At 37.2% G+C, this 18909-nt stretch overlaps 3 protein-coding genes across 4 annotated transcripts; 2 read left to right on the forward strand and 1 right to left on the reverse strand.

Annotated features, from left to right (window-relative positions):
- The first annotated feature begins 995 nt into the window (after positions 1 to 995).
- Positions 996 to 10775, forward strand: LOC103454121 (probable UDP-N-acetylglucosamine--peptide N-acetylglucosaminyltransferase SPINDLY). Its single transcript, XM_029093192.2, has 18 exons — positions 996 to 1354; positions 1827 to 2281; positions 2429 to 2590; positions 2685 to 2860; positions 3413 to 3488; positions 4487 to 4615; positions 4717 to 4836; positions 4934 to 5002; positions 5088 to 5169; positions 5334 to 5428; positions 6509 to 6573; positions 6902 to 7100; positions 7544 to 7738; positions 8156 to 8250; positions 8374 to 8509; positions 8662 to 8879; positions 9397 to 9524; positions 9910 to 10775. The coding sequence occupies exons 2-18, from the start codon at positions 1871 to 1873 to the stop codon at positions 10305 to 10307; spliced, it is 2754 nt and encodes a 917-aa protein (XP_028949025.2). The 5' UTR covers positions 996 to 1354; positions 1827 to 1870; the 3' UTR covers positions 10308 to 10775.
- A 353-nt stretch (positions 10776 to 11128) lies between these two features.
- Positions 11129 to 14047, reverse strand: LOC103454122 (peptidyl-prolyl cis-trans isomerase CYP18-2-like). The gene is made up of 6 exons (XM_008393712.4): positions 13908 to 14047; positions 13683 to 13778; positions 13542 to 13603; positions 13280 to 13413; positions 12681 to 12765; positions 11129 to 11477 (listed from the first exon to the last, which is right to left on the reverse strand). The coding sequence occupies exons 1-6, from the start codon at positions 13977 to 13979 to the stop codon at positions 11432 to 11434; spliced, it is 495 nt and encodes a 164-aa protein (XP_008391934.1). The 5' UTR covers positions 13980 to 14047; the 3' UTR covers positions 11129 to 11431.
- A 1195-nt stretch (positions 14048 to 15242) lies between these two features.
- Positions 15243 to 18680, forward strand: LOC103454123 (mitochondrial fission protein ELM1). Of its 2 annotated transcripts, none has more exons than XM_008393713.4 (10): positions 15243 to 15509; positions 15685 to 15787; positions 15974 to 16043; positions 16258 to 16354; positions 16966 to 17115; positions 17213 to 17339; positions 17632 to 17808; positions 17892 to 17985; positions 18099 to 18207; positions 18318 to 18680. In XM_008393713.4, the coding sequence occupies exons 1-10, from the start codon at positions 15366 to 15368 to the stop codon at positions 18420 to 18422; spliced, it is 1176 nt and encodes a 391-aa protein (XP_008391935.3). In that variant the 5' UTR covers positions 15243 to 15365; the 3' UTR covers positions 18423 to 18680. The 2 variants fall into 2 exon arrangements, with proteins under 2 accessions (XP_008391935.3, XP_008391937.3); XM_008393715.4 differs by having other exon boundaries at positions 17674 to 17808.
- Positions 18681 to 18909: the final 229 nt, after the last annotated feature.

Below are 18909 nucleotides of genomic sequence, written 5' to 3' on the forward strand. Positions count from 1 at the left end.
TTTCCCTCCTCATGTCAATTATGTATTCAAAAGTGAGGGGTAAAGTTGGGAAAACTGGGTAAAAAGGTTGACAAGGTGGGTTTTCTTAACAATATAGATATAGATATAGATTAATAATATAGATAATATAGATGTGTGAGCGACACTCTGTGTCACGTTAAATTTCTTTCACACACACATAACAATTGTTTTCCTTGTTCGCTTAGATTTCCTTTTCTTCTTCTCTTTACAATAATATTTGGAGCAAATGGAGAAATTACCAATTATACCATACACCTAGAGTACATTGATCACAAGGATAGCGCTATTCACACACTCATTTTTACCTCTCTCACACCTTTGTTAACTTTTGACCATTGATCTTTGTCAATTCATTAGATCCGACAGTTAGAAATTCAGAAAAGTGTGTGAGAAGTAAAAATAGATATATATAAAACACTACCCTGATCACAATGGAGAAGAGTAGCCAAGCTCACTCAATCTAACAAGATTTTGAAGACTTCTCTTTTTCTTTACCTTTTTTTTTCAAACAAAACTATTCAGATCCTAATTTGTGCATTACATTACCAATCACGTTATTAATACAACAAAGTCTCGACGGTTTGACACATAAATACGATACTTATCAAGGTTATTTTGGTGAATTTTGCTTTTTTATTAAAGATAAATACGTGATTTACGATTTCTATGATGTAACATAACCTTCTTTTGTTTTCTTTATCCGTCCAAGTTTTCTTTTTTCTTTATAGATAAATATTCGTCAGAATTAATGTGCAAAATACTAATTATGCCCATAGAGCTTGTTCACATTAGCCACAATGGAAGAAGACAACCAAAAGCTCGCACTCCGTCCAGGGCTTTTTTGGGGCTAAACGACGATGACACTCCCCGTAATTCACACACCGAGTTGCCGAGTCATTTGCGTTTTGCGCAGCCTCAAGACTCACTTTTTAGCGCAGTGGTATAAAAGCAAATACCGACCAAAAACAGGGTTCAAGATAAAGACACACACAAACGTTAACGGGACACACACTCCTCTCTCCTCTCTCTCGATCTCTCTCTCTCTCTCTCTCTCTACCCCTCGTCTCCTTCTTCTGGGTTTTCTGGGACACATTCAATTCGAGCTGTGTGTCCGAAGAGAGCCCGAGAGGCCGACGCAGGGTTTATCTACTTTTTACCCTCGTATACCATAAAACGGTAAAACCCCTCTCCCTCCTCCCCCCTCTCTGTCTAGCTAAAAGTGGTAATTTACCATGGAGCTCTGAGTGCTTTGGCCGGACGCCATAGCCGTGGCCTAATCTCAACCGTTGATCTCTCGCCTGTCGGCACAGCGGGAGCTCCTCCGCCTCCAACCGTACGCTTCAAAATTCCCAATTTCTCATCTTTTTATTTGTTTTTCCCACTCTTTTACTTCTTCTTTAATCCCCTGTTTTCAGTTTGTTATCGTGTTTTTGTTATCGAAAATCACGTCTTGTTATCGGTATGTGATCCCGCTGTATTAGGGTTTGGTTGATTGCTTAATGATCGGTTGGTTTCAGTAGAGTGGCTTTACTGTGATCGCCCTAATGTAATTAGGGTTTGGAATTGTGATTAATGGAGGTGTTTAGGATAGTTAATTAGGTTTTGCAGGGACTTGTTTCGATAGTAATGCTGCTACACGGCTATCTAACTTAGTTGCGATACTCGATTCTCGAGCCTCTGTCCAAGTCAGCATTGTACTGATTTTTCAATGTCTTGGATTTTGGATTGGCTTATGTTAGATTTTTATGTGTGCTGAATTTCAAGTTTGTTGTTAGAACCAAAATTTATGTCGAATTTGTTTGTAGGTTGGTTTTGCTCCATAAAAGAGGGAGCTTTTATTGATACGCAAATGGCATGGACGGAGAAAGATGTTGGTAATGTGAGAAATGGAGAGCCGGCTGGAGAGAATGGATTCTTGAATGATTCGCAGCCTTTGCCCAGTACCAGTGGTTCTATGGTTGCCGGAACTCCAGCAGGGAAGATGTTTGAAGTGAAAGATGCTCTTTCTTATGCCAATATTCTTCGTTCGAGGAACAAGTTTGCTGATGCTCTGAGTCTTTACGAGACTGTGTTGCAGAAAGATCCCGGAAATGTGGAAGCTCATATTGGAAAAGGAATATGCTTGCAGATGAAGAATATGGGAAGGCTCGCTTTTGACAGTTTCGCAGAAGCCATCAGGTTGGACCCACAGAATGCATGCGCTCACACGCATTGTGGAATTTTGTACAAAGAAGAGGGCCGTCTAAGGGAGGCTGCTGAGGTCTGATCCTGTTACTTAACTTTCTATTTCTATGGAAAAGAAAAGATACAATATGTTTTCTACTACTTTTTTGTGCTTTGATGATTGATTAATCATGATTAAAATTTTGAAATTTTACCAGTTACTATTCACTTTTTCGTGGAACAGTCTTATCAAAAAGCTCTGAAAGCAGACCAATTCTACAAACCCGCTGCGGAATGCTTGGCCATTGTGTTAACTGATCTTGGAACCAGCTTAAAGCTTGCCGGAAATACTCAAGAGGGACTGCAGAAGTATTATGAAGCTTTGAAGACAGATCCGCACTATGCTGTAACTTAATATTCTCCTTTCCCTTTTGTAACCTTTATTATTCTTGTTTACTGTTCTTACAAATTTGTATACTTACCTCACTCTGGAAATGCAGCCTGCATATTATAACCTTGGCGTTGTCTACTCTGAAATGATGCAATTTGACATGGCCCTTACTTGCTACGAGAAGGCTGCATTGGAGAGGCCGATGTATGCTGAAGCATATTGCAACATGGGTGTCATTTACAAAAATCGTGGTGATTTGGAATCTGCTATTGCTTGCTACGAGAGGTAGTCTACTGTTTGCATTCTACTTGTCAGTCTAAACTGGGGCTTAAGTATACGGTTTAGGATCTGGGATGCACGTTTTGGACATGCCTTTTGACACACGTTTTTGTGGGGCCCACTCCATAATGTATTTAAACAATTCGAGCCGTCTATATTTAAATACATCATTCATAGATCATCCTTGCAAAAAATTAGACAAATCTAAAACCATTAAGACATACATTTGTAGCGAAGAAATTGGATGAATACTGTTCTACAAAGAAACAGTACATTTTATCCACCGGTCATATGGTTTCGGTTTTGGGTGGTTTTTGGTAGACATGATCTTCGAGGGAAGACCTAAAAGATAGACTGTTCGGATCGTTGAAATACATTATGGAGTGGCCCCACAAAAATGTATGTCAAAAGCGTGTCCCTGGTCCCTGGATCTTAACTCATAATATATATATATATATATATATATATATATATATATAGATATATCTATATATAGCTGTAAATTCGTTTGATGATCTATGCTGATGCTATTCTTGGTTGGTTGCTATGCTATACCAGGTGTCTTGCTGTTTCGCCAAACTTTGAGATTGCAAAGAATAATATGGCAATAGCATTAACAGATTTAGGAACAAAGGTGATGTTCGTTCTGTTTTCATTTTGGATTCTTCCCTTTTTGATATTTTGTCTAGTTGTAATCGACTATGTAACTCTTACGTGTTTTATTCTAGAACTTCCGTTTTGGTTTTGCTACCTAATTTTTTCTCTGTGTTCATCATTGTTTTGTCGGGTTTATTTGCTAATGATTGGTTTTGTTAAGAAGGATGATTTTTATTGTGCCAAGGTCCGACGAGAATTTGTATCTAGAGGGCGGTGTCGAATTATACTTACCTTGTCACTAGTGTAGGTGCTCCCAACATTTTTGTGCTAAGATTACACCAAAAGAAATGTTCACCGAAATGAATTTAATCAATCCTCAATGATAAAACTGTTCGGTAAGACAAATAAGTTTGCCAATCCCAAGAGATACTCACACATAGGTTCTAAACTTTTAACTATGAATATTGTTGTTTCGATGAGTACTAATTATGTGTATTTGACAATGATATAAGAGATATTAGATGTTGAAAGTCATTGAAACATTTGGTACGGTGTATAGAAGTCCTAACATTTTGGTGTTTCTATTTAAAGAAAATGCTGTTGAAAATGCAGAAATGCTTTATTTGTTGCTCATAAATTTCATTTACCCATGTTTGTGGTTGCTAAATTTCCACAACTGAAAAGGGTGTCCATACTCTGTCAATCTCATCATATATTTGCTTCAACATTTTTAACTGACTCTTTTTTACTAAACTAACTTAATCAGTAACATCCATGACAAAATCTTTGTGGTCAAACCTGAGTATTGTATTTATTTGAGTGAGATAAACATGATATGGTAAGTATTAACTGCAATGAGCCCAAATGTTTTTCTTCTCTAGAATCTTTCATTATCCATTCGGTCTATCTATTTTCGTTTTGTGTAGACGAAAACACTTCTAGCTCATGTTCTTGCAATTTTTATATTTCTGTTTTCTCATTATGTATTTCCAGTTTTCTACATCTGATTTTGGATTCAGTAACATGTCTGTTTAGGTTAAATTGGAAGGAGACATTGATCAAGGCATATCCTATTACAAGAAGGCTTTGTATTATAACTGGCATTATGCCGATGCTATGTACAATCTTGGGGTTGCTTATGGTGAAATGCTTAAGTTTGACATGGTAAGTGTCTTTCTGTAAAGGAGAACTCTCATTTGGATGTATTTTCTTTTATGGTTTAGTCAGTTCTACATTGTGTGGGTATTGAATTTCTGTTTATGCAGGCAATTGTGTTCTATGAACTTGCTTTCCACTTCAATCCCCATTGTGCAGAAGCATGCAATAATTTGGGAGTAATATACAAAGATCGAGACAACCTTGATAAAGCAGTAGAGTGTTATCAGGCAATTTTTGATACTTGTGCAAAAACATTCCTTTTTTTCCCTTCAAAAATACCGATTGAATGACATTACTATCATCCCGTTTATTCTCAAATTGCAGATGGCTTTGTCAATCAAACCAAACTTCTCACAATCGTTGAACAATCTTGGTGTTGTCTACACTGTCCAGGTTTAATTTCAAACCCTTTAATATGCCAGACTCTAGAATGGCTATACATCAAATAGTCGCTGACTGCCCTCTTTGCTATTGGCAGGGTAAAATGGATGCTGCTGCAAACATGATTGACAAAGCTATAGTTGCAAATCCCACATATGCAGAAGCATACAACAATTTAGGTTGCTCTCTTTCTCTCTCAATTTTTTCGTAACAAAATTTATGCCGTTCACAACTTCACATTACTTATACTTGTTCCGTTGTGGTGGGTTATGTTTCATTTTGTTATAATTAATTTTGTTTGAATTTTGTTCTGTATTCATTTTTCTTGATCATTTATGTACAGGGGTTCTCTACCGCGATGCTGGAAATATTACTCTCGCCATTGGTGCATATGAGGAATGCCTCAAAATAGATCCTGATTCCCGAAATGCAGGCCAGGTATTAATACTCTTAGACTCTCATGGGATTTACTCACAAGAGTGCAAAGTTTTATTTATTTATTTTTTTTTTTGGGGTTATACCTGGAACATTACCGTCACTGAAAATTGTCAGAACTATAGTGGCATGCCCCCCCCAGGTTACCTGTGGATGATGCAGGAATGAGGAGCTACCATTAATTTATGATATGTTTCCATTGTTTTCTGAATGCAAATGTCTAAATATAACATGACAGTTCTTCTCCCTTGGAAACGTCTTCAATGCCCTTGGTTTATTAGCAGTAAGTAATGGTCTACTGTGTGTGCAATTATTATCACAGGTGTAAGGCAAATCAGTTTTTCAAAAACTTCGTGGATAACAAATCTCTCCCAATATGTAAAAAAGTTATTTGGCATTGTCACACAGAATGGCTTGACCGATAGTCTCAAAATGCTATTCAAGGTGTTTTGTAAGCAAACATATATCCATGCTTTAGCTTAACCCTGTCTCTATCGGTGTCTCTCTCTCTTTCGGGCAGACACCAGGGAAAAAAAGTTTAGCATGTGCTTTACTAGATTACTATATCATCTTTCATGTTGAGTTTTTAATCTTTCTAACGACTGGTGGTGCTGAAACTTAATAGCTTGGCTAAGATATTTCCTGTAGCTAAGTATGGTTTGTATTTGTTAGAGCTGCTAGTTGGCGATTTTTAAACCATAACTCTTGTTCATCACTTGATATTTGACATATAATGGTTATTAATTTATTACAACTTGCATGAGTACTGCGTGTAGCAAGTTGTACTTATCTTAAAATTTCATCTAACATGTTATATTTTCTTGCCAATTCCTTGAACGTTATCGTACACTGATTTTCCCCTGAGCTCCTGCACCTTCATAGCTTCTTCCTTGGTTTCTTACAAGAACTTACCTCTCTCATCTATGAAATTCTGTAACATATGAAGATATCTTGGTTGTAGTTTTAGGAAGCAGCTAAAGAGTATTTATTTATTTACTGTTGCTGCTTCTTGATCTATCCTACAGAAGAAACTCTTTGCAAGTATTGGTTTTAATCTCTATTTGCCTGACCATTTTCTTGCAGAATCGATTGCTTGCGATGAACTACATAAATGAAGGACATGATGATAAACTTTTTGTCGCTCACAGGTCTCAACTAATTCCTCTTTAACTTTGCATGATCACTTTTCTTTCTCTTTATTCAGTGAATGTAATAAACTTCATATAAAGAGAAAAAAAATTGATAAAAACATTGGTACATTTAGAGCTAGTTATATAGCCATTTTGTAATTTAACATTACCCTTATAATAAAGATACATTATAAATGTTTTGCCTAGTATTAGCGACAATTGCAGTTTTCTTATTGGTGTTTATATATTCTTTTTTATGTTCTGCTTGCCAATTTCACAGCAATGTTTAACCTCAAAATGGGAGTTATAGATTTGTTGATGCTTAGTTGAATTTATTTGCGTGCAGGGATTGGGGTAGGCGCTTTATAAGGTTATATCCACAGTACACTTCATGGGACAATCCAAAAGATCCAGAACGACCCCTCATCATTGGATACGTGTCTCCTGATTATTTTACTCATTCTGTTTCATATTTTATAGAAGCTCCGCTTGCCCATCATGAATACACAAAGTACAAGGTGGTTGTGTATTCTGCAGTAGTGAAGGTATTGATTTTCTTATTTTATTTTTACATTCATCCAATGTAGTTATCCATTTTACGTTTAAAGTTTATGTTTCCTGTAAACCATGTCTTACTTTTTTATCTGCAGCTTTTGCCAGAATTATACTCTCTTTGCTTTCAGTTCTGATTATAACACATTTTCTAAAACCATATGTTTAATGAGACATATGCACTTAGTTTAGTTTTCCTCGTCTCCTGTCTTCGTGTCTTCTCTGTCCCCTAACCAAACAGACCCACTATAAAATTGCTTAGTTAATTCTCAGTTGGTCATAAGTTCACATGTTCTCTCGAAATTATCTTTTTTTATATATTTAATTTCAATGCTGTTATAAAGTTAATAACTTGTCATTGTCTATAAGATCAGATACTACTTAAGTATTTTTATCGCACATACAATTTGGAATTGACTTTTATATAATGTCACAGGCAGATGCCAAGACTATTAGGTTTCGGGAGAAAGTCTTGAAAAAGGGTGGGATTTGGAGAGATATATATGGGATTGATGAAAAGAAGGTTGCAAGCATAATTAGAGAAGATAAGGTTGATATCTTGGTGGAACTTACTGGCCATACTGCAAACAATAAATTGGGAACGATGGCATGCAGGCCCTCACCTGTGCAGGTATGTTGAAAGGTGTTCTAATTTTCTAAGGCAGTTGGCTTTAAACATTCTTGTTTCTGTTTTCTGCGTATTTTTCTTTGTCGATGTTTGTCTTATAGACTTATAGTATAATATACAAAATATTTTATAATATGTTGCAAACCTTTATTTTTTTTTCCTTTTCGCCTCATCAAATCTGAAAGTTGAGGAATTTAAAAGAGAATGTTTATCCTGGAATAGGCAGTTGCAATTTTCCTGTTTATTGGGCAACTTTCAAAGCGTCGTGAGTTGCTTTATATATTGAAGCCTAATATATTTCTTTTCAGTCCGAAAATGTGGGCCTCCCATTAAATTTGTCCTTTCAATTTCATGTGCCTCACTCACTGTTTACGGGATTGTGTTCTCTAAGTAGCTAACCTTCTATTTCTGGATGTACAGGTGACCTGGATTGGCTACCCAAACACAACTGGTTTGCCGGCGATTGATTATAGAATCACAGATTCTCTGGCGGATCCACCTGATTCAAAGCAGACGTAAGTCTGGTCCTATTTAGTCCTATGATAATTACCCTTTTTCTTCTGGTTTTAAGGATGAGTATCTGATAGAGTAGGTTGTACCAGTACTTTTTAGTAACTTTGTCTATTTTTTTTGGTCAGGCATGTTGAGGACTTAGTTCGATTACCCGATTGCTTCCTGTGTTATACACCTTCCCCTGAGGCTGGGCCTGTTATGCCCACTCCTGCTCTTTCCAATGGCTTTGTTACTTTTGGAAGCTTTAATAATCTGGCAAAGGTATTAGTTAGGTTTCTTTTGTTCTTGTAATCAAGCATATAGCTACAAATCTGATCACTTATCATATTATAAAACTCTTGTTTCTTACCAAAAAAATAGGATTACATTTGTATAATGTTTTGTCTCACTCCTCTTTTCTTCACCCTTATTAGATCACTCCAAAAGTGCTACAAGTTTGGGCAAGAATTCTTTCTGCAATTCCGAATTCTCGCCTTGTGGTGAAGTGTAAGCCTTTTAGTTGTGATAGTGTGAGGGAGAGATTTCTTTCAACATTGGAGCAGCTGGGGTTGGAACCACTACGTGTTGATCTTCTGCCTCTAATTTTACTCAACTACGATCATATGCAAGCCTATTCTCTCATGGACATTAGGTAAATTTGAGATATTTTGTCTTACATTTGGAAGGACAGTAGTGTGACTAGTGTCAAAGTTTGTTTATATTTCTTGTCTATTTATCTCTCTTAGATGATCAAGGGTTATCCGATGTGTGGGCTCATCTCCTCTGGATTCTTGAATTAAAAAGATTGTGTACCAAAACGAAAATGAACATATGAAATAATATTTACTCAGGCAAACAAGAGACTTGATCTTTGACTAGTAAAGATCAGTTAATCTATTTTTTGTAGTGACTCTAAATAAGCTAAAGGAAGGAACACAAAAACAGTTAAGTTGACCTGAAAATAATTCGAGAACCATAATGTGAATAAACTTGCGATGCTTTGTAGAAATTAGAAACCATTTCAGAACATCTCATGTGCATGCAATAAAGTCTCACCGGATTCACTTATGTTGGACCTGCTGGCAGCACATTTTAGGAAGGGTTTCACTTGTTACTGAACTTGGATCTTGTTTGGAGGTTCTAACTGAAGTTATCTTCTCTATATGTAGTTTGGATACTTTTCCATATGCTGGAACAACCACAACATGTGAATCCTTATATATGGGAGTCCCGTGTGTTACTATGGCTGGTTCAGTACATGCGCACAACGTTGGTGTTAGTATTCTCAGCAAAGTAGGTAAGTGATTTTTTTCCTCCTTTTTTTTTTCAATGTCTATCTGGTGTACCATGCATGGTTGCTCCTAAGATACCTTTTGCTTTATTTCCCTTATTGTTGGTTGCATCTGTTGGTTTATATCTCATACATGGCTAAGGAGAGAGTATGTGTCACAAGCTCTAGGACACCTGAGATCAAATCTCACTGTTAAAGGCACACAGTTTTTAAACATTCTCCAAACTTGACCAGGTAAATAGATGCATCAGTTTAGAAATCAATTCCGTCAATATCAATCTTTTGATGGATGTGCATGTCTTACTGTCATGTTTGCATGTCTCCTTGCCAATGAATTGATCATTGTTTTACCGCTGAAAGAGCCTAACTGATTAAAGTGGACTAAATACAGGGTTGGGAAATCTGATTGCTAAAAATGAGGATGAATATGTCCAGTTGGCAGTGCAGCTGGCCTCTGACGTAACAGCGCTTTCGAATTTGAGAATGGGTCTCCGGGACCTCATGGCCAGGTCGCCTGTCTGTGATGGACCAAAGTTTACCTCTGGGCTGGAGTCAGCATACAGGAGCATGTGGCACAGGTACTGCAAAGGTGATGTGCCATCACAACGGCAAATGGAAATGCTACAAGAGGAAGTAATTGCTGAAGACCCTGCTGCTGGAATCTCTGATCCCACAAGTATTACAACACCAAAAGAAGGGCCTCCTGGATCTATTAAGACTAATGGATTTGGTCCTGTTCCACCGCCTGCTCTTAACCCCTCCGCTTGTGAAGAAAATGGAGGAGTCTGATGGGCGCACATCTGAGGCATTTGTACGGAGGTTCGTTGATAGGAAACCATATTGCTTTTCTGGGTGATTTGATCTCCGTTGGCATATTTAGTCGTGGCGGCTTATAGTGGAATTGAGTCCGGTGGTAAATAACGTGGAAGCGCTGTGTTTACCCGCCTAGGATGACATTTTTGGGAAACAACTGCTGGCAGCATTCGGAGTCTATTATTTTCTGCGCTAGAATTACGGCTTTCTATGCGTGGTCCGTGAAACTATGAGCTGATATATCTTAGGTAGCTGTCTGCAATTTTCCCGACTAGAGAATTATGGTTTGTAGATTGTAAGTGAATCGTTGTTCCTTCTTTTCTAGGCTTGCTTGTTTGATTTTTAAACAGCATAGTTGGTCAGATTACTTGGTCATTTTCTGGTTTGGTTACAGTTGAATCCTGCAATTTTCTCAAAGTTCAATGATTTAATCAACCTGTTTACTGTTTACAGATGGATTTTGAGTGCAGAGTTTAGCGTGTCTCGACGCTATGATTCGCGCAAAGTTTGCTCTTCATGAATAAAATTTACCCGCTCTATCCGATACTATGACAATCTTGGCCTTTCTTCTTTCCCATTCATCCTTCTGTTTATGTTCTTTGATTCTCGCGTTCCTATTCCGTCCAAAGGCTAGAAAAAATGACTGCAAGGGTGAAAAGGAAGCGAGAAAATTACTTCTCCAAATCAATGCCGTTACCATAAGGCCAATGCTATTAATATTTCGAGCGTGGGATTGGAAAAAGTGATTCATTTTCATCAACGGGGGAATCAAAGATACGAAATTGGGACAAGTTCCGAAGCTGAGAAGAGAAATACCATTAGACGAAAAAACTAGTTGGTAATGAGTACTTTGAACCATCAGCAAATTGCGTTAGGTGCCAAATAAAGGGTTCAGTGTAGAAAAGCACCACTCCCCCTTTTCACCGTTAGTATCAATGTAAGACTGAAATGCGCCGTCCGACCGTCATAGTTATCCGTTGATACAAAATATCCAATTAACTTGTTCCAGCTCTATGGCTTTATCTTTAACAACAGCTTTTCAATTCACTAACTCTGGTAGATCCAAGGCACGGCTTCATCAAGCTCTCGAACAAAGGTGTCTAATCTTTGACAGATGTTCGTAGTATCCTCACATCATGCACCGGTCTGTATTAAGAACAAAAGCATTTCAGATAAAAGTTTAGATCAAATCATGCAAACTACGTCTTCCTCCTAAAGAAGTGTATTAAAAAGGCTCAACAATTACATCGCTGACGATCATATATGCAATTATTTGCAAAACTTACAGATCTAAGTAGGACAAGGCGCTATCATCGCTTACAAAACTTTTAACATAAAACCTCTTAATATTTCGTATCAATGCAGACCTACAGGTCATCACATTCGGCAAGATATTTTAACTAATCACATATTTATCACTTCTCCGCAGCATCTCTTCCAAGTGAACAAAAGCAGACTCTTTATAATTGGTACTGTTAAAATATGAAAATATTCAATAACTACCCAGCATCATTTCCAAATTATTTGGAGAATCATGTCAATCGATTAAAACTGTTCGGCATATCTACCTACTATTGTCTATATCCAAAATCAAAACCAGATTTACACCTGCTCCTATGACTGAAAACTTAGTACAACGAATTTGAGTCCACAATTATTTATGCAAAAAAGAAAATAGTCAACGGCTTAACTTGCTCAGACATATAACTTCACAGCTCGACATCTCTTTTTCTCCCTTCAGTTCTTAAAAAAATTTTAACTCATACCAAACGAGATTCCTCTCGCAGATTTCATGAGACATTGTAGCTTTAGCTTACTATGTCACCTTCTTTCACTCCAAGATAGACTGATACTTTGAATCCTTCAAAGGAGGTACTCCCACTACCTAGGTTGGAAACACATTCACTGGAAATTGGGTACCATTAATTCGGACAGGATCCATTAATTCGGTCAGGATCCATCTATGTCCTCCTAATGCATTTCATTTTTACTTGGTGTTCTAAAGTCAAGACAACTTTATAACAAGAAAATTCAACCGAAGACTTTTCAATGCTATCACATGAGGCGGAAACATTTATAAAAAAACATACAGAAATTCACATCAGAAGGTAATCTTAGAAGGTCATCATGATAATTTGCTTATCCAAGACCAAAACAGTTACCAAGTTACATTCTAAAGTTTCAAACTCTGGAATCTTAAGTTTTTGGTTTGGTGCAGTGAACCACAACAGACTGAGAAACTAAGAGGATCCAGCAGTGTGACCAATCATTTGCAGAAAATCCACAAACAGTAGAAGGCCATTTATCTGTATCAAATATCAAGAAATACAACTATAACAGAAGGCATACCTATCAGTATTATCAGTCTGGACACTGCCAAGTTTTTTGATGACCTCCATTCCTTTGCAGATCCTTCCAAATATTGTGTGCTTTCCTGAATGAAGTAGAAATGCCGTGCAAGTAAAAATACTGATCGAAACAAACAAATGAATCCAAGTAAAGAGTATTTTCTGCTGAAAGGATGGTATACTATCATAAAGAGGTCACTTTATAGCTCAAACAGAATCCTAACGGTGATGGTTTTGATTACTAGAGTCACCTAAAGCCTATAGGTTCCCGTGCACAAAAACAGCCCAATACCCATAGCTATCTCCAGATTGCGTGTGCATGTCAAATCGTAAAATGCTCATAGCAAAATCACAAAGAAATAGTGTTATCGAAAGAACTGTTTTTCAGTCTCCAGACATTTCAATAGGTCACAGAGCGGCGAACTGATGTCTCGTGCAAATAACTTCTAAAGTCAACACATCACAAGTCTACCAAACCACACTGTATGCAAGATAGGCAGACCATCGTAAGGAAAAAAAGTTTACTGCTAAGGATCACTTTTATGCAGATTAAGTAACTTAAAAAACAGTCTTAACATTACTGGGTAAAAATTATCGTACCATCCAATGATGGGCACGGTGCCAGCGTGATAAAGAACTGGCTTCCATTTGTATTCGGACCAGCATTCGCCATCGATAAGATGCCAGCTCCAGTATGCTTCAACTCTTGTTTTATCTCATCCTCAAACTTTCCCCTGAAACCCATTACACAAAACAAGTTCTTGACTATGGTTCTCAAATCTAATTAAAATCAGGGGTTAAAAAAAATAAAAAAAGCAAAATTCAATACATAAATGGGTAAATTCAGGGGAATTTTTTTTACCCATAAATGGATTCTCCACCCCTTCCTGTCCCGGTGGGATCACCACCTTGCACTATGAAATCCTACCCCAATTCCAATTTAACTGTCAGTAAATTATACATATATATATATACACTACTAAAGAAGCAGAAAATATGAAACCTTGATGATTCTATGGAATTTGACATTGTCGTAATATCCTCTGCGAGCGAGCTCGATGAAGTTCCTGCAAGTCCTCGGCGCGTGCTTGTAGTAAAGCTACGATTATGACGATTTGAAAATACAAATAAAGTTAAAGATACAAACTTTATGGATTGAATTGTCTGTTTGGTTACTGAGAAAGAGAAAGAAAATTGAAGGGAAAGTTTGGGAAGAAAGAAAATTTACCTCGACGGTGAAGATGCCAGTGGTGGTTTCTAGAGTGACCTCCGGCGGCCCTCCTTCTTTGCTTGCCCACATCTTTCTGACCCGAAGATTTTCAGACTCAGAGCACAAGGTTTCAACTTTTTGAACAAAAGAGGGGTATAACGCGAAAATGTGCAATGACAATTATAACCTTTTATGAATGACAAAGTGCTAGCAGCAACTTCCTACATTTCTACCTTACATTTTCATTTTAATTATGCTACGTGTATTTCACTAACACGTAAAATTAAAAGTTTAATTATTTTTGGTTGACAAACTAAAATTTTAATTATATTAACAAAGGAAGAAAAATAGTTATAAAAAAATAAAAAATAAACCAAAGGAAGAAAAATAGAGGGATTTTTATATGGTTAAAATTTTAGTTTTGAGTGTTAGTAGAGTACACGTGACATGATGAAAAGTGAGAATGTTGAAATGAGAAGATAAGTGAGTTTGTAAGAATATTGCTAGCATTTCTCTTTGTAAAATAGAAAAAGCAACACAACGGACATATGTCATGCTTTTTTAATTTTGTTATACAGCGATATATAATTATAAGTTAAAAAACGAAGTCAATTACTTGTTTAATATTAGACATTTTTGCTTACCAGGTTGGATTCATTGACTTCTATTCCAAGTAAGCAAACTTTTTTTTTTCGCGAAGAAAAATCAGACTCGTTTTAAGGATGAGTTTTTATATGTTTCTCAAATACTTATTATACCCTTGAGTTCTTTAGATGGCTACAATGGTAGAGTAATTGATTTTGCAACAACTTGGGATATTGCTTTGAAATTTGGGTTATATTTTGGTTCTACCGGTACACTAACTTCCACGTTCACCAAAATTAAGCACAGAGTTTTGTATCAATGTTATGTTTGTTGTATGATAATATTTTCCACCCCTCATATGTTGATAAAACTCCATTTTTAGCCATTTAAATATGAAGCCTCTATATTCAATACCATCCTTAATCTTATTTATCGGTTCTAATAATCAAACGAAATACATAACATAACATGTTAATTTTGATTAGAAACCGCATGTACATGTTCATTTACATTATAAACTTACACTGAATGTCCATCACCATATTATTATTTTACACCGAACGTCCACTACTCTTCAACGTAGGTTCAGTAAAATTATAGACCAAATGGATGGGTTTACTAAATGGTTTATGCTGGGAAGACTAAATTACAAAATCGAAATCGAGAACAAGGAATCACAACTCCGACATGTCGTTTTCGTTGTACGACCTGTCGTTCGTTTCGAATTTGGCTTGGGATTTTACCGTTTCGGACGAGCAAGCAAAAGAGGAAGAGGAAAGAAGGAGCAGAGCAGCTCAGAGAAGAAAGGAATCACCACTCTACAGAAGAGGGAAAGAAAGTGAGTGACGAGAGAATCGAAGGGGAGGCCTTCGGGCTTTCGGGCTTTCGGGCATGGCGGAGATGATCCAAGGTGGGGTCCACCGAGCAACCGGAATCAGAAGAGCCGTCGTGATCGGAAACGGGTTCGCCGGCGCGGAGAATCAGAGCATTGGTTTGGTTCGTGCGCTCGGCCTATGGGGTCGTCAGTCCCTTTATGTAAGTAATCAAAGTTTCAATCTTTTTGTGAAAATTTGAGAAAACTGTTGGTATTGGTATTGGTATTGGGTTTCTGTTCTTGTTTAAATTTAATCATTTGCTAATCTGGTTTTGAGCATATTGATTAAGCATTGTTTTGGTTGGTTTGATTGGTTTATTAATGGTGATTAAGCAGCGTGTTAGGCGGCCAAGAGGAGGGATTAACGAGTGGCTTCACTGGCTTCCACTTCCTCTCCATAAAAAAGTGGTGCCTTTGCATCTTTCTTCTGAAAAATTAGGTACTTGATTATTCTCCTTTATGCTGCACTTGCGATGTGAAAAAATTTCAGTAATTCTTTCTACTGTACTTTCTGTTACGTGGGGTCTGCGTGGATTTCATGCGGACCCCACATACTTGAATCCATTGAAGAGAAGGGCTGAACTGGGTGATGACTGCTTTTGTGCTGAAAATTGTGCTAGCTCAGGCCTCTCATCTGATATTCCGGAAGCTGATGCAAAGCAGATTGCAGAAATGGCCCGTCGAACATTCGACAAGTATGTGTGGCTACTTCTTTTCCGGGTTTTCGTAATTGAATCAAGAAATGTGAACTTTTTGTCAAGTTCTATTAGTTGGATAGGTAGCACATTGCTTGCCTCAGAAGCTCATATAACAAGTATGATATTATTTTGAATTTAGGTAATTTTCAGTTTTGCTCAGTAATTTCATTATTAGTAAAAGATCTATATGCATTCCTTATTTTCTGTCCAGAGATGGCCCGTTGCTGGTGGTTGCATCTGGTCGGGACACCATTCCTGTTTCAAGCGCCATAAAACAGTTAGCTCCCGAAAATGTTTTTCTTGTCCAGGTTAAGGTTCAATCCCCCCTAGAAAGAGATGCATACGATAATATGACTGGTAATTACTTAATGCTGATAAAAAAAAGTGAGGCATTACATCAGTTCAACCATTTGCTTTTATTTTCTTTCACAGACTAGTGAACCAGTGAACCTTCGTGATGTTCTGGTATCTATATTGTCTAATCACCCTTCCCCTTGTTCCTTCCAAAAGGAAAATCGTCTTTTGTTTTGGATGTTGTTTATGTTTGTAACATGTTATACTTCTTATGAGAATTTGAAGATCAGTCTCTTATTTATTTGGATTTAAATTATTCTGGAGATACATGTGCTTTGGAGAAATGCAATGAACTATTTGCTTTAGATAGAATGGTACATTAGGGTGTGGCATAAATTTTACTAGCCACAGGGATGACATTTTTTTTTTCATTTTTATTCTATTTTTTTGGGGTATGTGATAGTTTCTTCAAATGTTCATCTTTAAGGTTAATGACTATTTTTCTTCTATTTAAATTTTTGTATGGCTCACTTTGTAACATGGTTGTAATGAAATGACGAACATGATAATACAATTTCAAGTTTGCATCTGATTCTATTAGTTTCTCTTTGATGACATGTTCCAGATTCAACATCCAAGGTCGCATGTGGATAGGTTTGATTTGGTGATAGCTCCTCGTCATGATTATTACCCATTGACTCCCCATGCACAGAAGCAAATTCCTTGGTTTCTTCGGAGGTGGATCACTCCACGTGAACCACCAGGCAAAAATGTTGTGAGTATCTGTCATCTGGGTAGATTAATACTTGTACTATTGTACAAATGTCCTTCTGGTATAATTTAGTTGACAGGTTCTCTATTATGTGTTTCAGTTTCTCACTGTGGGAGCTCTTCATCAGGCTGATTTTGCTGCACTTAAGAGTGCTGCTTCTGTCTGGCATGCCGAATTGACACCACTTCCAAAACCTTTGCTTGTGGTTAATATCGGAGGCCCTTCAAGTAAGTTTTTGCATCGAAAAAACTGTTATGATTTAATATTGTCATCTTTATGAAGAAATGATTTTGATGGATTCCTGTCATTTTCATAATTGTTGATACATGAATAAATCCCAACATTGTAGACATCTAAGGTGCTGGTTTTGCTATGGTATTATCTTTTACATGGCAGAGTTGTTTGTTGAAATTACAAGTTGGTTCCCCTCTTTGTTTGCATTGTTCAAAGTTGTTTCTTCCTTCCTGCTTTGTATTGAGGAGATAATCATATAGTCCTGCATCCATATTCTTTTCAAAGGAAATTGTTCATATGATGCGGATCTTGCGAAACATTTAGCAGCTATGCTGCAGAATGTTCTTTGGAGCTGTGGAAGTGTGAGGATATCTTTCTCTAGGAGAACTCCCGAACAGGTGTCCAGAGTTTTGAGGAAGGAATTCAGTACTAATCCCAAAGTCTACATTTGGGATGGTGAAGGTACTTAGTTATTATATTCTTAGGATATTGTGCACCTATATATGCTTGAAAGTGAAATTTTATGTTATATGTGATACTGCTAGGTCGCAATCCACATATGGGCCATCTGGCCTGTGCCGATGCTTTTGTCATTACTGCTGATTCAGTTAGTATGTTGAGTGAGGCTTGTAGTACGGGGTATGTTCTCGACTCCTAAGTATGATGAATGATGAGGGCCAACTTTTCATATCAGTTGTTGTGTTAAATAGCTCCTCTAGTCAATTCATGCGTCCTATTCATGTTTACTTCAGCAAACCTGTTTATGTGATTGGTGCGGAACACTGTACATGGAAGTTTGCAGACTTCCAGAACTCTCTGCGGGAACGAGGAGCGGTTCGACCATTAACCGGTAAAGAAGATGTAAGTCACCAAACATCAATTTCCTTACTTTTTCAGTTAATAAATGAGAAAAGAAGAGATCGAAGCAGCTCTCTAATATGAGGTTTATGAACTTCCTTCTATTTGGGTAGATGTCCCTGCGTTGGAGCTATACACCACTGGATGACACTGCCGAGGCTGCTAGGCGGGTGAACAAGGCACTCGCTGAGCGTGGATGGAGTATACAACTTACCTAAATGAGCTTTGCCAGATCTCAAACCCATTAAAGTGGAGTAGTTTAGTTTTCAGTTACAACGCATAGCAGCGTGTGATTGACTCGGGCTTATTTAAGTTTCTCTTTAGTAATCGAACCAGTTTTGCCCAATTCATTGTACACATTCTTATTATATTTGGCTGTATCGTTCCTCCATGGAGACACCCAAATTGTTAAGGGAAGGCACTTCCTTTTGTATTGCTTCATCTCCTTAACGTAAAATGAAAAAAATTGAAAGAAACATCGTGTGCACATGCATTAAATTTTCTATGGTTATTTTGACACTATTTATGTCAACATGACAACTTCTTGGTGACTTACTTTACATGTCCAACCACGTATCTCTTCCGCCGAAGTTTCTCTTGATTAGTCTGGCCATTAAAGTGATGCAAATAATGTGGTTTTACACACAACATTTACAAAAACCGTACATTAAATTGTTGGGTTATGGAGGGCTAGCTGTGGTTTAG

This window comes from Malus domestica, chromosome 14 (assembly GCF_042453785.1).
Source record: "Malus domestica chromosome 14, GDT2T_hap1".
NCBI lineage: Eukaryota > Viridiplantae > Streptophyta > Magnoliopsida > Rosales > Rosaceae > Malus > Malus domestica.